At 35.6% G+C, this 25,573-nt stretch overlaps 1 protein-coding gene across 1 annotated transcript in view; it reads right to left on the bottom strand.

The window, feature by feature from the left end:
* Positions 1-25,573, bottom strand: part of lrriq1 (leucine-rich repeats and IQ motif containing 1) — a 149,206-nt gene that overhangs the window by 45,160 nt on the left and 78,473 nt on the right. The window contains exons 18-23 of the mRNA XM_028814864.2: positions 23,591-23,710; positions 17,353-17,442; positions 12,946-13,088; positions 9,316-9,399; positions 6,797-6,885; positions 3,348-3,449 (exon numbers count right to left, since the gene is read on the bottom strand). Of these exons, the coding sequence (XP_028670697.1) occupies positions 3,348-3,449; positions 6,797-6,885; positions 9,316-9,399; positions 12,946-13,088; positions 17,353-17,442; positions 23,591-23,710 (628 nt within the window). The remainder of the gene's footprint in view (positions 1-3,347; positions 3,450-6,796; positions 6,886-9,315; positions 9,400-12,945; positions 13,089-17,352; positions 17,443-23,590; positions 23,711-25,573) is intronic.

Below are 25,573 nucleotides of genomic sequence, written 5' to 3'. Positions count from 1 at the left end.
TACCAAAAACTGAATATGGAAAAACTTTTAAAATTCAGAAAACTACAGTATGTTGCATTCATCACTATCTTAAGGAGAGAATGAGTGTAAGAAACTGATACTTGCTTGAAAACGTACTGAAATGGTATTAATAACATTATGTATGTTAAAGATTCCACCTAAATAGCTAAAAATGATAAATTAAAAGAAACGTAATGAACATAAAAGAAGTTCAGATACTTTCTTGCTGCTTGATATAACAGAAACCAAAGATAAGTAAAATTATGACATCAGAGATGTAAAGGCAGATAATAATGATAAAGAACAGACTGTTACATACTTTAGCATTGTAAAATTCACACACATGTACAGTAGACTGCAGGCATACCATTACTACACAACTGCTTCCAGGAAAGAAAGTCATGAGAACTTTGAAAAGGCAAATGAAATATAAATAGGACAATAACAACAAAAACCCGAAAAGTGAAAAAAAAAGATTTTCTCCTTTGGTACACATGACTTTAAATTCAAGAAAACAGAAATAAAATAGGTGCTTCTGAACTGTTTTGCTGTGAAAGATACTGAACAAATTATGGATTAAAACTGGAAAAATCAGTCATATCAAACCTATATCTTGGAAAGTATGCACTGTCAAAGTGATTTTTTCATGGACATAATACACACAAAAACAAACTCATCCATTTTCTAACCCACTTGTCCAGTTCAGGGATGGTGGAAGCCTGTCTTGGCAATATTGGGTACAAGGCTGGAACAAACCCAGAATGGAGTACCAGCCCTCTGCAGAACGCACTTACACTCATGTCACGCTAATTTTGAGTCACCAGATAATCTAATATTTATGTCTTTGGTATATGGTAGGAAACCACAGGAACATGGCAAAAACATGCACATTTTACATGGGCAGTGTTTAGACCAGGGATTTAAACTGAGAAATCTGGAACGCCGAGACATACTTTAAGCCAATGTGCCACCCTAATTCATATATTTGCTTTGAGCAAAATTGATCAGTGGAATGCTTAATTTATTGGCAATCTTTTGCACCTTGGATTCCTCAATGTTTATCCATCAGCACATGTTCTGCTGTCTTGTGACATAAGCAATGTTAAAAAGCATAGCAAAAGCAAAATCCTTACTAGCATCAGATCCAATAGGATACCCCATTGACCTCAACATTTAAACAAGTTTTACTTCTCTTCTTGAGAATTCCAGGTATTGTGTATTAGCACAAGCAAAAAGTATCACTTCTATGTACTATACAAAGTTTAGACAACAGTTGCCAAGGAGCTTAGTGTATGTGATTTTTACAATACAGTAGTCCCTCGCTATATCGCGCTTCGCCTTTCGCGGCTTCACTCCATCGCGGATTTTATATGTAAGCATATTTAAATATATTTCGCGGATTTTTTGCTGGTTCGCGGATTTCTGTGGACAATGGATCTTTTAATTTCTTGTACATGCTTCCTCAGTTGGTTTGCCCAGTTGATTTCATACAAGGGACGCTATTGGCAGATGGCTGAGAAGCTACCCAACTTACTTTTCTCCCTCTCTTGCGCTGAGTTTCTCTGATCCTGACGTAGGGGGATTGAGCAGGGGGGCTGTTCGCAAACCTAGACGATACGGACGCTCGTCTAAAAATGCTGAAAGATTATCTTGACGTTGCTACCTTCTGTGCAAGCTGCTTCCTGAAGCGACATGCTGCACTGTGCTTCGCATACTTAAAAGCTCAAAGGGCACGTATTGATTTTTCACTGTTTGTTTTTATCTGTCTGTCTCTCTCTCTCTCTCTCTCTGCTCCTGACACAAGGGGTGTGAGCTGCCGCCTTCAACAGCTTTGTGCCGCGGTGCTTCGCATACTTAAAAGCCAAACAGCCCTATTGATTTGTTTGCTAGAGATTGTTTTCTCTCTATGTGACATTCTGTGCTCCTGACACGCACTCCTTTGAAGAGGAAGATATGTTTGCATTCTTTTAATTGTGAGACAGAACTGTCATCTCTGTCTTGTCATGGAGCACAGTTTAAACTTTTGAAAAAGAGACAAATGTTTGTTTGCAGTGTTTGAATAACATTCCTGTCTCTCTACAACCTCCTGTGTTTCTGCGCAAATGTGTGACCCAAGCATGACAATATAAAAATAACCATATAAACATATGGTTTCTACTTCGCGGATTTTCTTATTTCGCGGGTGGCTCTGGAACGCAACCCCCGTGATGGAGGAGGGATTACTGTATGCAAGATTTGTGGGTTCCTAGGATTTTGTTGATCTTCATCAGGTAAATATGGTGCTTCAATCCTCTTCTACATCATTATGAAGCTTTGAGGATGTGTTGTATATCTGCAAGTCATTACTTACTGTGTTGTGTGTCTATCTTTATTTAAACCATATGTAATTTAGATGGTTTTGCATTAGATGGACTGTTCTGCATTTTGAGAAACATAGTAATACAACGGCTGTTATATAAAAATAATGTGTATTTAAGAAATACATTCTAATAATATATGAATAAATAATTGAATATAAAACATAATAAATATTTTTTATCAATAGGTCATGACATCTCTCCAAACTAGAAAACTACCAAAAAGTTAAACATACCAAAGATAGGTGTATTTGTCAAATATAGCAAATATGAGAGAGTCAGAAAATGGGAAAGCACAAGCACAAACGTCAACCTTCACAAGGAACTGCCCTGTCTATCAGAAAGGTTGGTTCATCTAATTGTCAACACAAAGCAATCTATTCTCACTCCCTACTTCAGTTTCAAAACCCTGGTCTGTTTCTCCTGCTAATGAGCCTCCATTTCATCTCTATTCTATCTAGCCTGAGGTCAGTGTAAAAACCTTGTCCAGGGGATACTTAAGTCGTTAGGACCAGACCTTCTAAACTACGGTAAAGCTCCTACTAATGCTTACTGTCCCAGCACAACACATCTTAAGAAGTCTTTAAAGGCGATGGTTGTAATTTAATATGTTCAGCTGCATATTTTGTTGAAATAGATTAATGAAAGTATGTTTCCAAAGTCATAGACTATATGATGTCTCATACCTCTTGAAAAGTAGTAGCCTCTCTTCAGTTCTCCCTGACCTTATACTAAATGGGAAAACCTAAAAATATGCATATTTTGGCAAAAAAAAACTACTGCTTCTGAATAAGTGTGATGCCTGATGCCTTACAGAATGTTTTTTTCTTACAACGACTAAACTGTTTTTTTCTATACTCAAAGCAGTACACCAAAAAGAATGCAAAATAACTAGAAATGAAAAAATGAAAGTTGTATAATTTATTTACAATAATTCACTTATCTAAATAACAAAATGTATACAATTTTTAAAGTAATGAAGAAAAGTACCTCTAACAAGGTCTGCTCTGGGAGGCCGTAATTTGTATGAAGTCTTAGGAGGAGGATGCTTATTTTCATTGTTTTTGAATAATGCCAGACGTACAGCTGGATCTATATAAGGAAATACATTTCAGAGCAATGTACTTTTAAGTATATTCTACAATTCATTAATCATATTAGAATACTGAAACATTTTTTGAAAAGAACAAGCCTTTCAGCCACATAAAGTTTGCCAATGCTAGTCACAAAAGTCAAGCTTTGGAGGTCCCCAATGTACCACTATCTACCACACTACTTGGGAACATATTGCATGTGCCCACGGTTGTCTTAGTGAAGAAAACGTTTCAAATATTACTGCAAAATTTACCTTTAACAAGCCTTCATCAGTGTTTTTGTTGAAAAACTCACTTTAAGGTAAGAGCTGAGATCCACTATGCTAATTTACTCCATAATCATAAAGTACAGTGTAAACACTAACTTGTATTTTTAATGTTGTCTGATGAAATATTTGGGTGTTTAAAACACGCTTAACAAATATGAATAGCAACTAAAACAGAAAAATGTCAGAGTATATTAACCTTGCTATTTATTAAGATGAGTTTAATGATCTGCAAAGGGCTTCCTAAAGCACAAATAGAGTTTGCATCACATTGCATTCTCTGTGACTCCTATTCTCTTGATGTTGTGTTGTATTCACTTATCCACTGTGATGTAAATGATAAATCTAAAATGTGATCTAATGTTCATAATAGATATCAACAATGTGGTTAAAACATGAAGCACACACAAAAGTGGTATATGTTATATCTTTACTGAACATATTGGTTAAATATTCAAGTTAGGGATGAAAAAAGTATTGTACATTTAGTAACTGGAAGGGTAACAATGACTTTATGCTTCATTTACTTGTAGCTGCCAATCAGATCTAAAGTGTTTAAAATGTATTGGAGTATTTCAATTTGTAGAACAGTTTCAGTTCATTTATATTTTTGGGATGTCCTGGTTTACATTATACCCCAGCATTTTAAGAATTCTGAAGTCAGGACTCTGATGAGCCCATTCTAAAATGCAGCATTTCTTCTGTTTAAATCACTGTCATTAGTTTAGTCCTGTGTTTGGAATCACTGTCATGCTGCATGACGTAAAAATATTTTAACTTCAGATTAGAAACAGACACTCCAGAATTATCCCCTTGGAATTTCATGACATGCCAAGATGCTCAATCCACCATGCTACTTACTTGGGAGGTGATGAGGCTTTAGTGTTATAATAAGTGTTTTATATTCTCCAAACAGATCACTATGTACTTGTACATAAAAAGATTCACTCTTGATTCATATCATTTAGTTATGTGAAATATTTAGGTATTTTTTGGAGAACCAATAGGATACACCATTGACTTCAACATTTAACAATGGCTGAAGAGTCATTATGGTAGCATTTCAAGGTATTTATTCACACATATATTTCCAAAATAATTAGACATCAGTTGCCAAGGAGCTTAGTTTTATGTGACTTTTACTTTGTGCAAGATTTGTGGGTTCCTTGGATTTTGCTGATCTTTTTATTCATTATGATGAAGCTTTGAGGATGTTCTGTATCTGTCTTTATTTACACCATATGTAATTTAAACGGTTTTGCATTAGATGGACTGTTCACCATTTTGAGAAGCACAATGATATAAAGGCAGATATATAAAAATGTTAATGTGTATTTAAGATATATAATAATACATGTTAGAAATTTTTTATTAATATGTTTTGGCATCTCTCCAGACTAGAAGAATACCAAAAAGTCAAAGATGCCAAAACTGGATTTATTTGTCAAATAGAGCAAATATAAGAGAGTCACATAAAGGGAGAAAGCAGGGACAAAGTAAAACAAAACACAAGCTAAGTCAACCTTTAAAAATAATTTGCCTGTCTTTCAGAAACTATTTTGGACAAAAAGAAAGAAAGAAAGAAAGAAAGAAAGAAAGAAAGAAAGAAAGAAAGAAAGAAATTGTCAAATCTGACAGTAAATAAAGAAAAAGAGCATGAAACGTGAAATGGAATGTATTTCTTGCTCATTAATTATTTATTTAGTTAATTTTATCCATAATTTTCTTCCAAATGCAACATGAAATATGGCTTGAATTTAAAACGTGACTTACTCTCATCAAACCTGAGACGGCAGGCTCTAGTGAGAACTGTTTTTTAATTGGTAACTCATCAGAAGAGTGGGCGTGCTTTGCTTGACTTGGGAATCCCGTGGCTCATGTGCATGCTCAAAGGTTTGACTGTGCATGTCGACTATGAGCGCAAGAAAAAGTTGTCCAGAATTACTCTGTGAAGTGGCTACTTTAATTCTATAAACTCTGAATTCATCATTAGGTGACTCCATCTGAATTGTTTGCTGTAAATGTGACATTTGATGGCCAAAGGTTTAAGTCTGGTGTTCCAACGATTCACTTCCTAAAGCCTGCCCTCTCAGCTTCAATGAGTAAAAGTGTCAATTTTAAATTCAAGCCGTACTTAATGTTGCCTTTGTAGGAATATAACAGACAAAATTATGTAAATAAATAAGCAACAAAAACATATTAAGTGACACATTTATTTATAAATGCTCACATTTCATGCTATTTTTCTTTATTTATTGTTACTTTTATTTGCGTATTTATTTACTTTTGCCTGAAATATTCCTTTATACTTTTTCCGTATTTGACCTTGAATATTTAAATAAGTTTAATGAAAATACATCAGTGTACAACTTTACAACTATTTGTTTAATCATATTATTATTCTTGATTATTATGGTTTAGATGAAGATTAGATCACATTTTAGGCACCATTACTGCAACAATCTAAATAACTGTAAAGGATTCACAAACTCTTCCACAAATTGTCTATGCAAGTTTAATTGGATTAAACAGGTTTGAAAAAGTTGTATTATGTTATTCAAGTTAGTGTTCCAGTGATGGCCTCTTGTTCATTCTAGGGCTGGTTACTTAATTGCACTCAGTGCTGTTGTGATAAACTTAATTCCCAATGACACTATGATAGACTAAGTAGGTTCATAAAATGAGATGATTGCTAGAAAGAATGATTGATAAATTGTATTAACACCTGTTAGCAAAACAACTGAAAACATTATTTGTTTAAACGCTGCTTTACAAAAGAATATTGGTGGGTGGTCCAAACATGTTTTTTGACACTGAAGAAGGAGTTAAAGAATAAAAAGAAACTATTTATTTTAGAACCTCCTGAGTGGAGGAAATGGTCAAAGCTATTTAGTAAAAGGCAGTATTTTTTATACATGAGGCTAGCATAATCCTACTTAAAGCCTATATGAAGCATTTAAAAATACAAACTGAACAGATGAAATAAAAGTAACTAATTCCTCAATTAATTGATATTTACATAAACATTTTAACTATTCTCACACAGATAAAATGTGTAAAAGTAATTTAGATAACTTACCAAGCAATTTCTTTTGCCATTCTTTCTTAGATTTCATTTTTTGTGCTCTTTTTAGCATTAGCTGAGCTGTATAACCACTTTTAAATCCCCTTTAGAACACAAAACACTACAGTTAAACATTATTCTAAAAACATCAGGACAAAATTTGTACAAGAGAGTAAATAACCAGTATACACAATATAAGATAATAAGGATACATATGTATAAAAATTTATTGCATGTATAGTATAAATAAATAAAGTACACATTCTGCATTCTTTCATCTTAAAGATATGCAGGGTAGGGTAACTGGTTATTCTAAAATGGCCTTGTACAAGTGGATAAAGGTATGTGCATTGACTATACTCAGATAGTCTGGCATCCCATCTATAAATGAAGTAGTTTCTCTATGACCATGTACTAAATGAAAGTGGTTTTAGCAAATGGATAATACCTTTTATCAGCAACTTCCATACACAACAAAAACATATATTCTCATTTAGCATAAGCAGTGCAAACAATTAGGAGAAAGATTTCAAATTTCAAATAGTAACAGAGAAGAAAATGTTATAAAATACAATTTTGAGCCAAAGGTTTCAGATATATTTTCTATACCTTTTTTGTCATATTTACGTTTAGGAAGACTTTTTTTAAAAAAAACACCTTTCTATTCATAATAAATCTGTTTTCATTCTTTGTCTGGTGTCTCTTAAACTGTTATTCTCTCGTTTATACTGATTAGTTCTCCTATGAAACTTGAAGAGTGACATCAAAGCTTCTATCCCATTATTTTCAAAAAGTGCATTCTCCTGATGTGTATTTCAGATATGCTTTGATTGCAGACATAATTACTTACTTACCTCTAAGCAAACTTTAAACAAGATTAATTCTTCTAATTGAAAATTTCAACTATAAATATTCAACTATCTTTAAAATTTTGTCAGGGATTATTTTATTGTCTGTATCAGTTCTGTTAAGATCTTATTTGATTTTGTTATCATGAAAGCTAATAAAATGAAGTAAGCCATCAATAAAACAAAAACAACATGCACTTTAACCTACAGAATAGACTAAAATGCTGTCTTTCTTTGAAGTTTTAAAGATTTAAAAACATTTGATTTACCCTAAAAAAAGTGATGTTTTAAAAACAATGGTTAACAGAAGATGGCTGTGTGTACTGCTTTATAGTTATGAACTAAAGATTTAAATTGTACAGCTTCTTAAAGTATATAGGAGATGCTAGCTTGACTTGGTACAAAACAAAGAATAAAGATGAATGAGGAAAAATATAAAACATTCAAAAGGCATTGATTAAATAACACTGACAGCATGATTTTTTGCACAGTCAGGTCAGTTCAAGATTCTGAAAACTAAATGAACCTATTTTCTATACAAAAAATACTGTAAGTCCAACATAAAAACTAGTCTTCTATATAATGGTATTGAGAATGACCCTGATACTAGTGGATTAGTCATGAACGGCAAGTGATGTAATTTATTTATTTATTTCAGGCTTTATGTGTAGAATGTTGCTACTTTCATTTTTTTTCTGATTTCATTTTGTTAAGTATATCCAAACCAGTTGAACTATGCCCTTCAAACATGACATTTATGGCATATGAAAGCTTATGTGTGATGGACGGGTTATGTACATTGATTACTACATACAACAAGCATCTTCTGTATGTATCAGCACCCAAAATTTATTTTCTGGTCTACTGAGTGTATCACCACAAACATTTCTTGCTTAATTTTTATCAAGCGCATTAATGCAAAGTACAGTATGTGACTCAGTACCCTTTTTCTACACATACAAGTTATCCGAGGAATTTAAAAATGCATTAAAGTTCACGCTCTTGATATAAGTCAAACATTTCAGGAAAGCTGAACCAGTGAACACCTAGTGCAGTTCCCATGATATTCCTGCATCAGTGTATGTTTCAATGAAATCCATCTTGTCCTAAAGTGCTGTTATCATGAATGAATGAAAGTCTAGCTCGATCGTTTCACAAACTTCTATTTCCTAGATGCCTGTAAGGCATGCTAGAATTACAAAACCAAGTCCAATGCCTTAAAATGACTTAAAATTATTATTATTTTTTTTTTTTTAACTTTCTCATAGTCCATATAGTCTTGTGTACTCAATGACTCAAAAGCACTAAGTGCCAAGTTTATCAGTAAGGTTTTCGAGTCATCTAGCCCCATTGTTTTTCTGGCCAAGCAACAGACCATCTCTAACACAAACAGTTTTACTTGGGTTTTTCAGTTTAGGGAAAGGCTCAGTGTTACTGGGCTGATGCTTACTGTATTGAATAGTCTCTATACACCTTTGCAAACAGACATCCTGATGCGTCATAACTTGAAAGATATGCAAAGTTCTCCTGGCTATTCAAACAACAGAAACTTGTTTTAACATTTTACAAAGATATATTGTAAAAATAGTAAAGATCTTTGTAAGATATGTTGAAATTATTTTTTTAAATTTGCTTATAGATTAAATAATTACAAATTTTCAAACATAAAGAGAAAGGCCTACTTACCATTCCTCTAATATTAGTTTTTCCTTTTCAGATTTCACACTGTTTACATCTTTTGATAGACATGATGGTGTTATGCTTACTGAACTAAAAAGACATAAAAGATTAATAACTGAGGATAAGATCTATATTAAAAAAATGTAAAGATTTTACACTAGAAATGTTTATTCTTGCATTATGCAACATCTGGGCTTAATCAACATACTTCCTGCATTTCCTCCTCTTCAGTACAAAAGTGCAGAAACCAAAGGCCATAACCTAGAACATGATCCTGCAGGTATATGTGGTGACTTCAACCTTGTGTCTTTGGAAGGAACAATGACAAGTTTCCATCAGTTTGTGTATGTTCAATTAATGGACACAACAAGCTGAACTTGGACATGATCTATTCAAATGTTAAAGATGCCTTTAAATTTAAACCTGTGGCATCACTGGATAGATCTGACCACAATCTGATCCATCTTACTCGCACTTATGTTGTTATTAGGTAGTACCTTGTTTCCACAATGATAGTGAGGAAGTGGATCTTGGTGTAAGAAACTGCCCTCAGTGGCTGTTTCCAAAAGACATCCTGGGAAATAATGTGCAAGTCAAACGGCGATGATATTGAGTGACAGACTTTATTAGCTTCTGTGTCAACCCTACTGGTTTCTCAAAAACAATGCACAACTTTCCAAAGAAATCTCTGAAGGGCATTGAAGAAACAGCAGAGTCATTGAAAATAGAAAGCACACTTACTCAGAATAACATGAAAAATATTTGGAATAGACTGGGCATAATTACTAGTCTTAAACAATCCACAACTCAGGTGCTGGGAGGCATCATTAACAAAGTTAACACCCTGAACCAATTTTTAATGGATTTTTCATCCCCAACCAGTGCCACCTCCCTCCATTAATCAGCCTCCACACACTGGCTCTACTGACCAGTTCTGTGATATCCTCTGTTGAGTCTTTCACTAAGGATCCAGAAAGTACCTCTGTCTTGGAAAACACCATATATTGTTTCAATTCAAAAGAAAGCAGGTGTCTCTTCATCTAATGACTACAGACCAGTGACACCTGTATCCCACATCATTAGAAAAATTCAAGAAGCTGGTTCTTGGGTCTATGAGTCCTATTGTCAAAGACCACTTGGATCCACTGTTGTTTGCCTTTCGGACAAAGATTAATGTGGAAGATACAACTACCATTCAGTCATCTCTGTTAAGGGGTAAACTCAGAGATATGAAAGTGGATTAGCCTATGATGTTCTGGATAATGAACTCTGAATGTCTCTCCAGTAAACCACAGTTTGTGAGGCTCAAAGACAGTGTCTGTAATGTGTGCAACACAAGGAAAACACATTTTCTTTTCTGTTCACCTCGGACTATAAATATAACATCAGGTCAGGTTACTTGCAGAAATTCTATTCTTCACTAACTGTATATATTGACAAGGGGGGTGGGACAGAGTATAGGAATCAGGCAGAGAATTGTGTTTCTTGGTGCAACTCATTATCAGCAAAACCAAGCAAAACCAAGCAACTAATGATTGACTTTCGCCATACTAGAACACCTCTGTGTCCAATAACTATTTAGGATGTGGAAGTGCTATACTGCTACAAGTACTTGGTGACCCAAATTAATGAGATGCTGGACTAGTCTAGCTAAACAGAGGAACTACCTAAGAAAGGGCAGAGCAGTCTATTTTTTTCTTACAGGAACTGCATTTCTAAAATGTTGAAAGTGGCATTCTTTACATGTTCTACAACTCTGTGATGGCCAGTGTAATTTTCCATGCTCTGGTGGGCTGGGCCAGTGAAATCACTTCAGGAGAGGCCCACTGAATCAACAAGCTAATAAAGAAGGCAGACTCAGTTATAGGATGCACTCTCAACCTACTTGAATTATTAATGGAAAAGAGAATGAAGAGAAACCTGGTGGCCATTACTAATAATGCTGCATATGCTCTCTGTGACATACTATCATTAAGTACTTTTGGCCAATGAATTATTCAACAGAAGTGTGTCAACAAACACTACTGGTACTCCATACCTAGCCAATGAATTATTCAACAGAAGTGTGTCAACAAACACTACTGGTACCATACCTATGGCAATATGTGTTTATAATGCCTCACTGTGACTGCTCTCTTATCATTAGCCAAGTCAGATTTTTTTTTTTTTTTTGTAATTCTTGTGTATGTGTGAGGGGGTCATTGTTTTTGTTAATTATAAAAGTTATTTCTCAAGCTCCTGTAAAAGTTACAATTTTCCTTACAACAAATAAAGTACTAAAGAAAAATGGAATTTAAAGGCATTTAACTTTGAGGATATAGCACATAAGAAAGTGAACTAATTCAAGCATGATGAAAATTTCCTATGCAAGGATAGGTTTTCATAGCCTTCTTGCAGGCACTATGTTTATGTACCTAAACAATATACAAGTCTGAGTATAAATGGTGATCATAGCAACAACATACCAACCACTCTATTATGCATGATTATGCATGGGGGGTTAAACAAAAATGTAGATCCTGACTTTGCTTTACCTTTGTGCTTCTTTAAATTTATTTATTGGACTATTTATTGCATTGTTTTTAACTTCACCTTTTACACAGGAATTATTTATTGGATTATTTATTTATTTAATATGGGAAGATGCACATTTTTTTTTCTTTGAATTGTTCTTATAAGCACATATGGATTAAAAACTCTTTTACTTTAACACCCATCCATTGCAGTTGTTGTGTGTGTATCCTCACTTGCCACGGCCCAATACTCGGTTATGACTATTGACGGGTTCAAATGGCTCCTATTATGGTTTTGGGTGAGTGGAGCCAACCTGCACCGTCACAGGTGTTTTCTCATTCTCCTTCTGTTTACACTTGTTTTACCTAAGACATTGTAGGTCGATTCGCAGTTCCAAAAACGGGCATTTCTGACTTGTGCTTAGTGCCACTAGGACAAGTTTCACCACCACCCGGAAGCAACCAATCCGGAATTACATTAATAGGTTTTTAGAATATCGTACCATGTTATGTTAATTGTCTCAAAGGAAAATGTTTCATGCAGGGTGGTTATGTAAGCATACACTATAATTCCAAATATGCAGTAACATAAATGAAGAAAGAAATGATGCAGCTTACAAAATCTGGGATTTTCACAGACAAGAATACTGAATTTTATCAATCCACTGTATCATCCATCCATCCATTATCCAACCCGTTATATCATAACTACAAGGTCATGGGGGTCTGCTGGAGCCAATCCCAGACAAAACAGGGCGCAAGGCAGGAAACAAACCCCAGGCAGGACACCAGCCCACCGCAGGGCACACACACACACACACACACACCAAGCACACACTAGGGACAATTTAGAATCGCCAATGCACCTAACCTGCATGTCTTTGGACTGTGGAAGGAAACCGACGCACCCAGAGGAAACCCACGCAGATACGGGGAGAACATGCAAACTCCACGCAGGGACGACCAGGGAAGCGAACCCAGGTCTCCTAACTGCGGGGCAGCAGCACTACCCACTGCGCCACCGTGCCGCCCATCCACTGTATCATTTAGAGTTTATTTATGTAAGATAATTTGCATTCAAATTAATATTTTTCAGATAATTCATTTTATGAGGAATACCCACCTTTCACTTCGTTGAGTTTCCTTTGGTGATGACTGCAGCTTACTTGTCAATTCTATTTGACTGTCATTATTAACCCATGCTTCTTGTGGTTGCCATTGAAAAGATGATGGTATTTTTTCACTTTCATTATGATGACTTGAATGCTAGAAAATATTACATTTTAGCAATAATACATAAGTAAAAATGACATTATAATCAACTTGGCTAAAATATAACTATTACATAATCTAGACATCCCAAAATATTTTACAGAAAACTGAACACTGCATTGTTGTATTTCATATTTAACATACTTGACCTTCAATGCATCTGTAAATTTCTTGTCAATTAATTATTTTCAGTAATAGACTTTATCTGGTTTATCATGTGCCTAATAAGATCTTTAGACATGTCTAATATCAAAGCTAGCAGAAACCCAGCTAATCTGACAACAGTGAAATTAGTGACTGATAGTTTCAGTTCTCATGATCATAATATTAACTTAAAAGACCAAAACTCTAGTGCCTCAAAAGACAGTACTTTTACAGTCTATTCTATATAAATGTTTGAAACAACAGACAACTAATTTTTGAAAAGTATAATTCAGATTTATGACTACTTTCTTTAGTGGAGTCTATTGTTTACTTTCTGAAATGCTGCTTCATTTGGTACATTCAAATTTGGGCATAAGTCCCTTCTGTATGGCAATTTTAAGATTGAGATTAAGGCTGATGTAAGATTCGGGGTTCCTAGTTATCAGGGGTGGATATATGGAGTGCTAAGGTGAAGTACCTGCTGCATACATAGGGCCACACTTGACCTGGATATAATTCTAAAGAACAGCAGAATGTGGTATAAAACTAAACATTTTCTAGGGCATAGGAAGCTAAGACTTGGGAGAGTACTGTTTGGCAAAAGGTTAACTGTCAGGGGGAAAAGATACCAGAATATTGAGAGATAAGAAATAAAAGGAGTCTTTCTTAGGAATAACACAGAGGAGGAAAAATTAAAAGGCAGTCCTGCTTAATACGTAGAGGTTCAATCAGCCATGCAGGAAGGTCCAGAAAGGCTTAACTATGTTATTTTCCATGGCTGCTCTCCATTGTGATGTCTCTCTTCAATTATTTTTGTGTTACAATACTCCTAAAATTTTGATAATGTGTTGGCCTGCTTGGCCTTGTGTATGTTTGGGAGTGCTGTGAGAAAAACCATGAGTGTGCACACTAGGTTGCTATTTATGATATACTCATGATGCAGGTTTTGGTGGTCACTTGCACTTAAATCTTTACACTTGCTCATTTTCCCTTACACACAAAATCCTTTGGTCATTTCCTGTCTACCATAAGACACTTTGTCAGCATACAGTATAAAATGTTATTACTCAATGAACATTTAAACAACTAGGAAAGACAAGTGTTTCCAGTAGACAACATATATAAAGTTGGGCTCTGTACCATAAGATACAATCCACTGGAACCTAAAAGACAAAGCATTTGCAGCCAATTGATAGGAAGATAAAAGAAACTTCATTGACTTTTCCATTTTTTTCTTTGTTATATGCTTGCTGTCTATAAGAAACTCTTTAACAGTTGGTTAAATTGTAACATAATTGCTTGTTTAAACCAGAATATTATTATAAAAGGATGCTTAATTTCAGAGAATAAAGATATTAGAATTAATTCTGGCTCTGCATAAGCCTTTCATTAAAAATACCCTTAAAATAAACTGAGGAAAACAGAATGTTGGGAAATATAATTCTCTGGTTTGATTTTATTGACTTTCAATTAAGTTTGAGGTGCATTTGGCATAACTCATTTCCTCCTTTTAACATATAAAGCCCTAAATGGCCAAGGCACTACTTACTTGTCTGAATTTACAAACCAGAGCACAAACCAAGATCTCAGATGCCAGCCTGCTTAAGATTCTAAGTACAGTATTAATAAAATAACAGTGGAAGGTCAAGCTTTAAGTTACAGGGCTGTGGAACTGTCTGATAATATAGGAGATGCCAATTCAGTCTCAGCTTTTAAATCCGGGCTGAAAACTCAATACTTTAGCTTATATCCTGACTAGATCGGCTGATTAGCTGTATATACTGCTTTTCTATTTGTTAGTTATAAGTAATAACAATATTTATAAACCATTATTAACCCTGCTCTATTCTGCTTCTCTTCCCAGTATGTTGATGAGGCACCTGGTGCCACAGCTCTACTGCTAAGCTGGTCTCCTACATATGGAAAAGTAATCCCAGATAAAGGAATCATCAGATGGAGATATTCTCTAATCCAACTGGATGGCCAAGTACAGACTCCACTATAGAATACCCAGGAGGGGGTGGACAGCTATTTGGCTGAAGTCTCCGTTACAAGGACCGTGACAATATCTGACTTTGTCTTTGATTTTCTCTTTTACAGTTTTAATCTCCGCTGTTGTCAACAGGCCATAGGTCACTAATTAATTAATGGACAGATAATGGTGGTTCCTATTTACATTAATCAGTTTCTATTTTATTTTCTGTGTGTTTAAAAAATCTATACTTTTACATTTACTTATTCTATATATAGTAATTAATATAATCTATTCTTGTATTTTACTTGTAAATTTGTTCACAGCATGCTGTGCCTCCACTCAGTGAAAAATATGTTGTACTGTATAGTTTCCAGGAATATATCAGCTAGGTTGGTAGGGAAGAAGATTTACTTAATTCATTCAAAATTCAAAATACTTTGTTCACTCAGATACTGTTCAAGTTAATTTTACTGTTAGTTTTTAACCTTGTCAATTAGCAAAGCTAATTTGTATGCTGTTAATACCAGATAAAAATACACAGTAGGTTTATATTAAAGGTGCAAAGACAAATATATACACTGTGAGATTTTTGAGCTCTTTTGAGACCCTCCCCAATGGTGCTGCACAACACATAATACATTATAAATAACAGAAAACTGCAGGGAAGACTTTACAGCACAGACTCAAACATACATTTTTTTTTCTATTTTCCTTCCATCATGTTAAACAAATAGGCTCAGATGACTTTTGCCATAATGTGTGGTGGGAAATGTAGTCCCGATCTTTGTAAAATACATTAATGCTACATGGGTTCTTAAATTTTAAGACTTTCACCAAGCCAAAATTGCTTCTATCTCTTTCTTGCTTGATCTTAAATTAATAATGCTTCTATTCAATTTTATGCCAGTCAATTGGGCAATTAAGAAGTGGAAATGTATTTCAAAAGTTTGAACCTTCCACTTTTATAAAAAAAAAAAAAACAAAGAAAGAAACCAAGCCAGTTTAGATTTATGTTTTGTGTTGCTCATTTAATATCTTGCATCTTTATACTGCATACATGCAAATATCCATCTTCTATAATTCCTGCATTATGAATAAACTGTTTCAGTTTATTTATTACAACAAGCATGTTTGGCATATCTGTTGAAAAATATTATATGACTATTCCCAGGCCATGAAACACACAAATTAAAGGTGTTTACATTAACCTTTTCTAATTTATAACCTTAGTTGTTAAATTGAATTTAATGATTTCCTCCACATAATTTCATCGTCTCTGTCAAAATGTAAGCAGAGGAATCCATACCTGATAAAATCTATTTGATATATAAGCCTATTGACCACATTTTGCCCTTGTTTATATCAGTTTTTTTTTAATCTTTTTTTACAATTTTTATTTACCTTTCTTCTTAGTTTGTTGAAAACTATAAAGAATTTTTTAAGTCTGTGCCAGCGCATTTTCCCAATATTTCCTATATTTTGTGCTCCTGCTTATTTATTTAAATCTGTTCATAATATCTCTTTTTTCAGCACTGTGGTATTTATTTTATGGATTAGAGGCAATTTTAATTTTTAGTGCAAATTATTGCAGGTTAAAAATTAAGTGCAGCGGGAAGAGGTATCTAAATACTACCTGTTCAAATTAATTCATATTTTCATTTAAACTTAAAAAATGTAAACTTTTAATTTTTTGCTTTTCTATATAAAAAAGATATTCTAATATCTGAAAATGATACTGGTATTAAAAAATATAATTATATTCTGTACAGTGTGTGTAAATGCACACTACACTAAAACTATAAAATTGAAATAAAAAAAAATACTACAGCATACCTCTTTGAACTAATTTCATTCTCACATTCATTTGAAAACCAAAAAAAGCTACATGCACAGCTGTTGTACATCAGTGAATTGCTACTGTGATGTAAAGTGCTGAAAGCAATCCAAAATAAAGAATGAAAAAAGCACAAACCAGCAGAGAAAAGACTGCCTGAAAAGTTACATCTGGTGATGCAAATAAAGTCAGAGGCTTCTTAAAGTAATTTTGTTTTTCAAGGTAATAAATAAGAACATTTATCAAAGCACTGCTGCTTTATTCTCAAGGAATAAAGAAATAAAAATTTCCATGGAGGATGTTACCTTTGGCAAATGCAGATGGCTTAAAAATTGTTCTGGTGTTGAAAAGGAGGGTACAGAATCTAAGGTGATCCAGTCTTTTTCCAAAGATGCCTACAGATTAAAGAACACACAAAAATCTTTACAGTGAATTTTTAATATGCAACAAATTATTATTTCTCACAAAACAAAGCAGTATATTTTTCACTTACATATTAGGTTTGTCTTCCTGTAATTTTTTAAAGAAAGTTTATGTAGCGTAAGAGTTCCTAATCTATATATATAAAAGCCAAATACCACTGACTCACTCATCACAAAATCTCCTGAACCATGAGGACTTGGGACTTGAAATTTGGAATGTAGGTTACCCTTGGCCTATAGGTGCTCACTAAGAAACGGTTTTAAAAATTTCGTGATCGTATAATTTGCTTGAACATTCCATTGATTTTGCGACTTTCTCATTGAACTAAGTATCATAGTTCGCTTGCGGTACCAATTTATTAGCGCAAATCCGAGAGAGACTTATCGGGCTACGGGGAGGGGGCGGGGCCCTCCTCACTCATGTGTCTGCCTCGGGGCATAATCTTAACTCCGCTTAGTTAGCGAACGAGAGAACTACTTAACAGATTTAGATCTTTTTTTTCTATAATTGCCTGAATATTCCGGTTGATTTTGCGACTTCTCTCATTGCGCTAAGAATCATAGTTCGCTTGCAGGAGTGATATATTCGCGCTAATCCAAGACAGAGGCTGTGGGCTGAGGGGAAGGGGAAAAGTGACGTCAGGAGTAGAGAGCTGGGCAGAGCCCTCCTCACTGTCCTGTTTCACTAATACGTGGGCGAAGCTGCAGGGGACGGCTAGTTATCATTATAAAGGAAAAAAAGAGTACCAAAATTGCCTTCATCTCTACTTTACTTAACTATAATGGAGGTTGTCTTGTTCTTCATATTATTGATTCACTGACACAATGTCTTATTTTTGTTTCTGAATGGATTAGTAGTAACTTTCTCAAACTAAATAAAGAGAAATCTGAAATTTTAGTGATTGGCAATAATGGATATAATGAGGCTATTAGAAATAAACGATACATTAGGATTAAGAGTCAAGACGGAGGTATAGATAGATAGATAGATAGATAGATAGATAGATAGATAGATAGATAGATAGATAGATAGATAGATAGATAGATAGATAGATAGATAGATAGATAGATAGATAGATACTTTATTAATCCCAATGGGAAATTCACACAGAATTTAGGGGTAACTGTTGACTGTGACCTGAATTTTAAATCACATATTAATCAGATCACTAGAACAGCATTTTTTCACTTAAGAAATATAGAAAAAGTTAGACCTCTTATATCATTGAAAGATGCTGAGAAATTAGTTCACGCTTTTGTTTTCAGTTGAGTAGATTACTGTAACACACTCCTCTCAGGACTACCCAAAAAAAAATAAATCGATTGCAACTAGTGCAGAATGCAGCTGCTAGAATCTTAACTAGGAAAAGAAAATCCAAGCACATTTCTCCAGTTTTGATGTCACTACACTGGTTACCTGTGTCATTCAGAATTGACTTTAAAATACTGCTTATGGTTTATAAAGCCTCAAATAATCTCGCTCCATCTTATATTTTGGAATGTTTGACACCTTACACTCCAAATCGTAACCTTAGATCTTCAAATGAGTGTCTGCTTAGAATTCCAACAGCTAAACTTAAAAGAAGTGGTGAGGCGGCCTTCTGCTGTTATGCATCTAAAATCTGGAATAGCTTGCCAATAGGAATTTGCCAGGCTAAAACAGTGGAGCATTTTAAAACACTGAAAACATTACTTTAACATGGCTTTCTCATAGCTTAATTTTAGTTTAATTCTGATACTCTGTATATTCAATTAATTATCATTATTATTCAAGGTTGCTCCAAAATCTGTACTAACCCCTATTCTCTCTTCTGTTCTTTTTCCGGTTTTCTGTGGTGGCGATCTGCGCCACCACCACCTAATCAAAGCAGTGTGATGTCCCTACATTGATGGATTAAAGACCAGGGGTCTCATGTATAAACGGTGCGTACGCACAGAAATGTTGCGTACAAACGTTTCCACGCTCAAATCGCGATGTATAAAACCTAAACTTGGCGTAAAGCCACGCACATTTCCACGGTACCTCTTACCCTGGCATACGCAATTTCTCCGCTCGGTTTTGCAGACTGGCAGCACCCAGCGTCAAAGCAGTGCTACTGTTCCTGTGTGATCACCCTTTCTTGCTTAGACCCACATTCCTGATGCGGCTTTATAAATACACTGAAATTAACTGCATATTGTTTATTAGTGTAATGCATCTGATTGTAATTAACCTGTAGCAATATAATGGTCCAGGGAATAGCCATAGTATTCCAAATACCATAACTGCTTTACCGTTGTTACGCTCACTGCGTCTTCTTCTTCTTCTTTCAGCTGCTCCCGTTAAGGGTTGCCACAGCGGAACATCTTTTTCCATATTACTCTCACTGCACCACTCGGAGTATTTATATAACTGTATCTGAGTGGGGAATCACAGCAGCAGCTGATCGGAAAGAGAATTATCGGTATACAGTTTCAAGCACACACTACCTCAGCCACGGCAAAACGCATCAAAGCTTTTCCTGTACAGACCTCGCGTTTCAGAAACAGTTTCATCCCAAGAACTATAAACGCACTCAATCAAGTGCTCCTTGTAGAACTGTTTTTACTTATAAGTACAATTACCCCACTGTAAACTTGCACTACAGTTATAATATTGCACAACCTGCGCCACTTTATAAAGCGCGTTTGATGACGATATCATTTTTAAGATGAAATGCAGCAAAATATGTTGCTTATAGTATACAAATACTAAAAATAATCTGTGTTGTTAATAATTAAACATGTGAGGACACGGTGCCGCAGCGCTAACTAGTTCACGGATAGTTCCTGCCTTGCGCTGTATATTATTGCTGGTGCTGACGCGACACTGGAAGGATAGACGGATAGAATAATTAAACATGTACTATGAAGATATTTCAATGTTCCTTAAAAGTTTTGAATAATCGGCGTTCTAAGCTTACAGATGGCTTAACGTCTATTACAGAGCTGATTGTGTGGCGATTGGGTATTTGGAGAAAGAAAAGTAAGGACAGGAATTGGAGGTTAGTACGTTTAAAAGAGACAGTACTTCTGTAATAAATTATTTCATCAAAGGTCGCACATGGCGCAGCAAGCCTCTTGCATGAGATATGAACAATCACTGCGCCACCGTGTTCCCATGTTTAATAACATGCTTTCATTCCTATCATCATGAAAAAGATATCACGTATACTTGTCAGTATTTTAATTATTCAGAGAGCTGTAATATCACAAATGTAATGCATTCTGTGTCCTGTCGGAGAAAGAGAAACAACAGAAGCACGTAGTGATTCACACACATAGAGCACATAGAAGATCAAACACAGAACAAAGCATTTAACGTGCTACTTGAGAAACTAGTAAAATAAACGATTTTAAGATGAAGTTTATGATGTTCTACTTTAATGACAAAATAAATATGTGATTAAAGTGGAAATTTCGAGATTAAAGTCGACATTTCGTGCTTTTTTCCCACTGGGTGCCTATTTTTTTTCTCTGTACCCTAATAAGCTTTCATATGACACTCAGACGGTCCGCTATGAGTCGCCTTTTCATGCCGACTTTGATATGTGACTTCTTTCTTATTTCGGCCACTGTGCGACTTTGTGAACTTGAGCTTTCGAGTTTCTCCGACACGCTATGTCACTCGATCAACTGTCTTTTGTTGATTATACCACTGTTTAAACCAACAAATAGAATGTTTTTCCTTTGCCTCCACTTGGTATTCGCTGAAATTCTTAGATTTTCCCCCGTGCTTTTCCCATTGTCTTTTCACAGAAGGCTATTTATATCGATTTGCATATTCAAAGAGGCATAATTCTGGGAGGAGTTGGGGCGGGACAAAAGGCGCGTGCACGTGCGTTACTTTTCACGCTGATCGGGATTTATGTAGCGGAAGAATCCAGCATCTGGATTTTTCTGTGCGTACGCACATTCCCGCTTTTGTGCTTATGTCATGTTATAGTGTGAGTTCTACACACGCCGTTATACATGAGGCCCCAGAAGTCCACGTGACCATCATCATCAAGTCCTTCCATGAGAATCCTGAATACAATGAGGACTGATTGAGGACTGATTGAGGTCATTTATGTTAGGCAGAATGTCTGGAGTTTTTTTGTTTTTTTCTGTCCTCCCTGGCCATCGGACCTTACTTTTATTCTATGTTAATTAGTGTTCTCTTATTTCAATTCTTATTTTGTCTTTTTTCTCTTTCTTCAACATGTGCACTTTGAGCTACATTATTTGAATGAAAATGGGCTATATAAATAAATGTTATCACATCAAATGTTGTTGTTATCTGGGTGATTGCTCCACTTTCCCACATTAAATGTACCACTAAGCAGTCTCCTTCTAAACTCTTTGATTCTCTCTGTCACTTCCTTCAGCTACAATTACTTCTCCAATAAGCGTTTGCCCCAACTGAGTATTAACTTATAAATCCCATTTAGTGTTCCAAATCCACCCCAGCAAGCATAGTCGTAGTCGTTAAGGCTATGGACTTCAGACCTGGAGGTTGTGGTTTAAAATCCCACTACAGTCTAAGTGTGACCATCACTTGAACTGCTTGTGCTCCAATTGGAAAATCAAAAAGAAATGTAACCAATTGTATCATAAATGTTGTAAGTCGCCTTGCATAAAGGCGTCCACCAAATAAGTAAATATTAATATAAATGTTTAACCTCATTCGGTAAACTGCGGACCTTCTAATACAAAGTAGCTCTTAGGGAATCTCTGAGTTAACCTTTGCTCATAGGGGCCAGCAATCCATACTCTCTTTAGTGCGTTTTACTAGCATCAGCAAGAAGTCACCAGCTTTTGCTTCAGCCTTCATGCATGTCCCTTAGCATCCTAGAAGAATTTTGCTGCAGTCCAGGCTATAAGAACATATTGATCACTTGTTTAGGTGCTCCCCAAAATGTCCAGTGCCTCAGCAAATTCCTTTCAAATTGCTCTTTCAAATGGCTTCAGGTGTCACTGTACCCAGTCTTCACTATCATTAAAGAGTACAAAATTAATACCCTGAGCTACTTTTGGACTCCTTACTCAAAAATTTGTAAACTGTAGCATCCATCTGATGTCCCATCCATTGCTTTTCATTCTTTCTCTATGACCCCCTTCTCAAACTAGAGCCTTCTATAATTCAGTCTTTAGTAGTCCTTCACATAACAAGATGAATCAACATTTGACAACACTGGTTAATTTTCATGTTGTGTTCTAATAATAATGAGCCTTTGTGGACTCTTTCTGCAATTGCAACAATGTCAAGAAACCCAAAAATGGGGCATTATAATAAAAAGCACACACATAAAAGTGATAAAGAGGGAATAAAAGAAATACATAATTCATTAGACAAAATAAGATGCTCGCAGCCTGCTTGGGCTACCAACACAGTTTCAACTCCCGTCTGCCTAGTGGGATGGTTCATTCAGTTGCACACCATAATACATTCTTATTTTCATTATCCTTGCCTCTACCTTCTGGCAGTGAGAACTCACCCTAAAAACTTGTGCACTATTCAGACTCAAGTATGCTATAAGTAAAGCATCTGGCACCTGCTGGGTGATCTATGTTTTTAAAAAATCTTATCCTTCTATAGCCTCCACACACCTATCTCCCTCTCCTTTTCTTACCAGTGTCTCTGTGTGCTGCAATTCTAGGGAATCAAAAGAGTAAACCCTGCATTTCTACTCTTCCTTTTCTCTCTCAATCTCCCTGGAACTTCCCTATGTCCAGTCAATAGCAAAAGAAGAACAAAGGAATATGCTATGTGACACACTGTGTCTGAGGATTTTGTTTGTTCTCCTTATGACATTATGGGTTTTCTCCAATATTCAGAAACTTGTGCAGAGTTCTCATTGGGTCAGGTACTGTATGTCTCAGTTACCCACAGAAAAAGTGGCTAATGGTTGAACCTTAGAATTTGTTATTTGATGATGTCTTTATCTCTTCCTCCTTCCTACCAGACAAGAACTCCTTTACATTTCTAAATGTCAATCTTATCTTTAGAACATTAAACATACAGAAGTATATCAAAAAACGTTAAAGCTGATTATGTTTAATGGCTAAATATTAACCAAGTGTAAATAATTGTATATAGGGACTGTCAAAGTTAGAAATATACCTCATCAAAAGTAAAGTCTTCTAAATCAATTTCTTCAAAATCATCTTCTACATTATTTATTCTTGCAGCAGAAAGTGCGGAATCCAGTTTTTTTCGTAAAATATAGCCTCGCCAAGAAGCCTTAAAAAGAAGAAGAAAATTTGTGTGATCACACTAAAATCTGCATATACTGGATTATCTCATTAAAGGCTAACACACAGTAAGCAATACTTACAGTTTTCTATGAAAACGTTTACAATTTTTTGGGTAAAACATGAACTTATTTGCACTATTATTAAAGAATGTTTAGATCTGCATCTCTTCCTCTTTAACAAAAGCGTAGATGTAAAGGTGTTTACAAACAATTCAAATATACTGAGCAGAAAATGATTTCTTAAACCAGGCTGACTTTATTGCTTCCATTCTACAGATAATATACACAGATAAATTATATCATTGATATAGTCATAAACTCCAGTACTCATTCTATCCTTCTCTTGTTCAACTGTCTCAAAGATTTACATGTTAGTAGCAATGATGATATGAAGTTTTTGCAATGATGCTACACTTGTGAAATGTCAGTGTAGTCAGGCCAATTTACATTTAATGTAATCATGATAATTTTGTTTGAGAAGTCAGAAGACCATAGGAGATACAATTACAGGAGTATATAATATACAGTGCATCCAGAAAGTATTCACAGTACATCACTTTTTCCACCTTTTGTTATGTTACAGCCTTATTCCAAAATGGATTAAATTCATTTTTTTCCTCAGAATTCTGCACACAACACCCCATAATGACAACGTGAAAAAAGTTTACTTGAGGCTTTTACAAATTTATTAAAAATAAAAAAACTGAGAAATCACATGTACATAAGTCTTCACAGCCTTTCCTCGATACTTTGTCGATGCACCTTTGGCAGCAATTACAGCCTCAAGTCTTGTTGAATATGATACCACAAGCTTGGCACACCTATCCTTGGTCAGTTTCGCCCATTCCTCTTTGCAGCACCTCTCAAGCTCCGTCAGGTTGGATGGGAAGCGTCGGTGCACAGCCATTTTAAGATCTCTCCAGAGATGTTCAATCGGATTCAAGTCTGGGCTCTGGCTGGGCCACTCAAGGACATTCACAGAGTTGTCCTGAAGCCACTTCTTTGATATCTTGGCTGTGTGCTTAGGGTCGTTGTCCTGCTGAAAGATGAACCGTCGCCCCAGTCTGAAGTCAGTAGAGCGCTCTGGAGCAGGTTTTCATCCAGGATGTCTCTATACATTGCTGCAGTCATCTTTCCCTTTATCCTGACTAGTCTCCCAGTTCCTGCCGCTGAAAAACATCCCCACAGCATGGTGCTGCCACCACCATGCTTCACTGTAGGGATGGTGCCAGGTTTCCTCCAAACATGATGCCTGGCATTCACACCAAAGAGTTCAATCTTTGTCTCATCAGACCACAGAATTTTCTTTCTCATGGTCTGAGAGTCTTTCAGGTGCCTTTTGGCAAACTTCAGGCGGGCTGCCATGTGCCTTTTACTAAGGAGTGGCTTCCGTCTGGCCACTCTACCATACAGGCCTGATTGGTGGATTGCTGCAGAGATGGTTGTCCTTCTGGAAGGTTCTCCTCTCTCCACAGAGGACTTCTGGAGCTCTGACAGAGTGACCATTGGGTTCTTGGTCACCTCCCCGACTAAGGCCCTTCTCCCCCGATCGCTCAGTTTAGATGGCCAGCCAGCTCTAGAAAGAGTCCAGGTGGTTTCGAACTTCTTCCACTTATGGATGATAGAGGCCACTGTGATCATTGGGACCTTCAAAGCAGCAGTAATTTTTCTGAAACCTTCCCCAGATATGTGCTTTGAGACAATCCTGTCTCGGAGGTCTACAGACAATTCCTTTGACGTAATGCTTGGTTTGTGCTCTGACATGAACTGTCAACTGTGGGACTTTATATAGACAGGTGTGTGCCTTTCCAAATCATGTCCAGTCAACTGAATTTATCACAAGTGGACTC

The sequence above is a fragment of the Erpetoichthys calabaricus genome, chromosome 1 (genome assembly GCF_900747795.2).
Source record: "Erpetoichthys calabaricus chromosome 1, fErpCal1.3, whole genome shotgun sequence".
NCBI classification, from domain to species: domain Eukaryota; kingdom Metazoa; phylum Chordata; class Cladistia; order Polypteriformes; family Polypteridae; genus Erpetoichthys; species Erpetoichthys calabaricus.
Note: the sequence above shows the minus strand (reverse complement) of the source record. Positions and strands in the feature narration are given on the sequence as shown.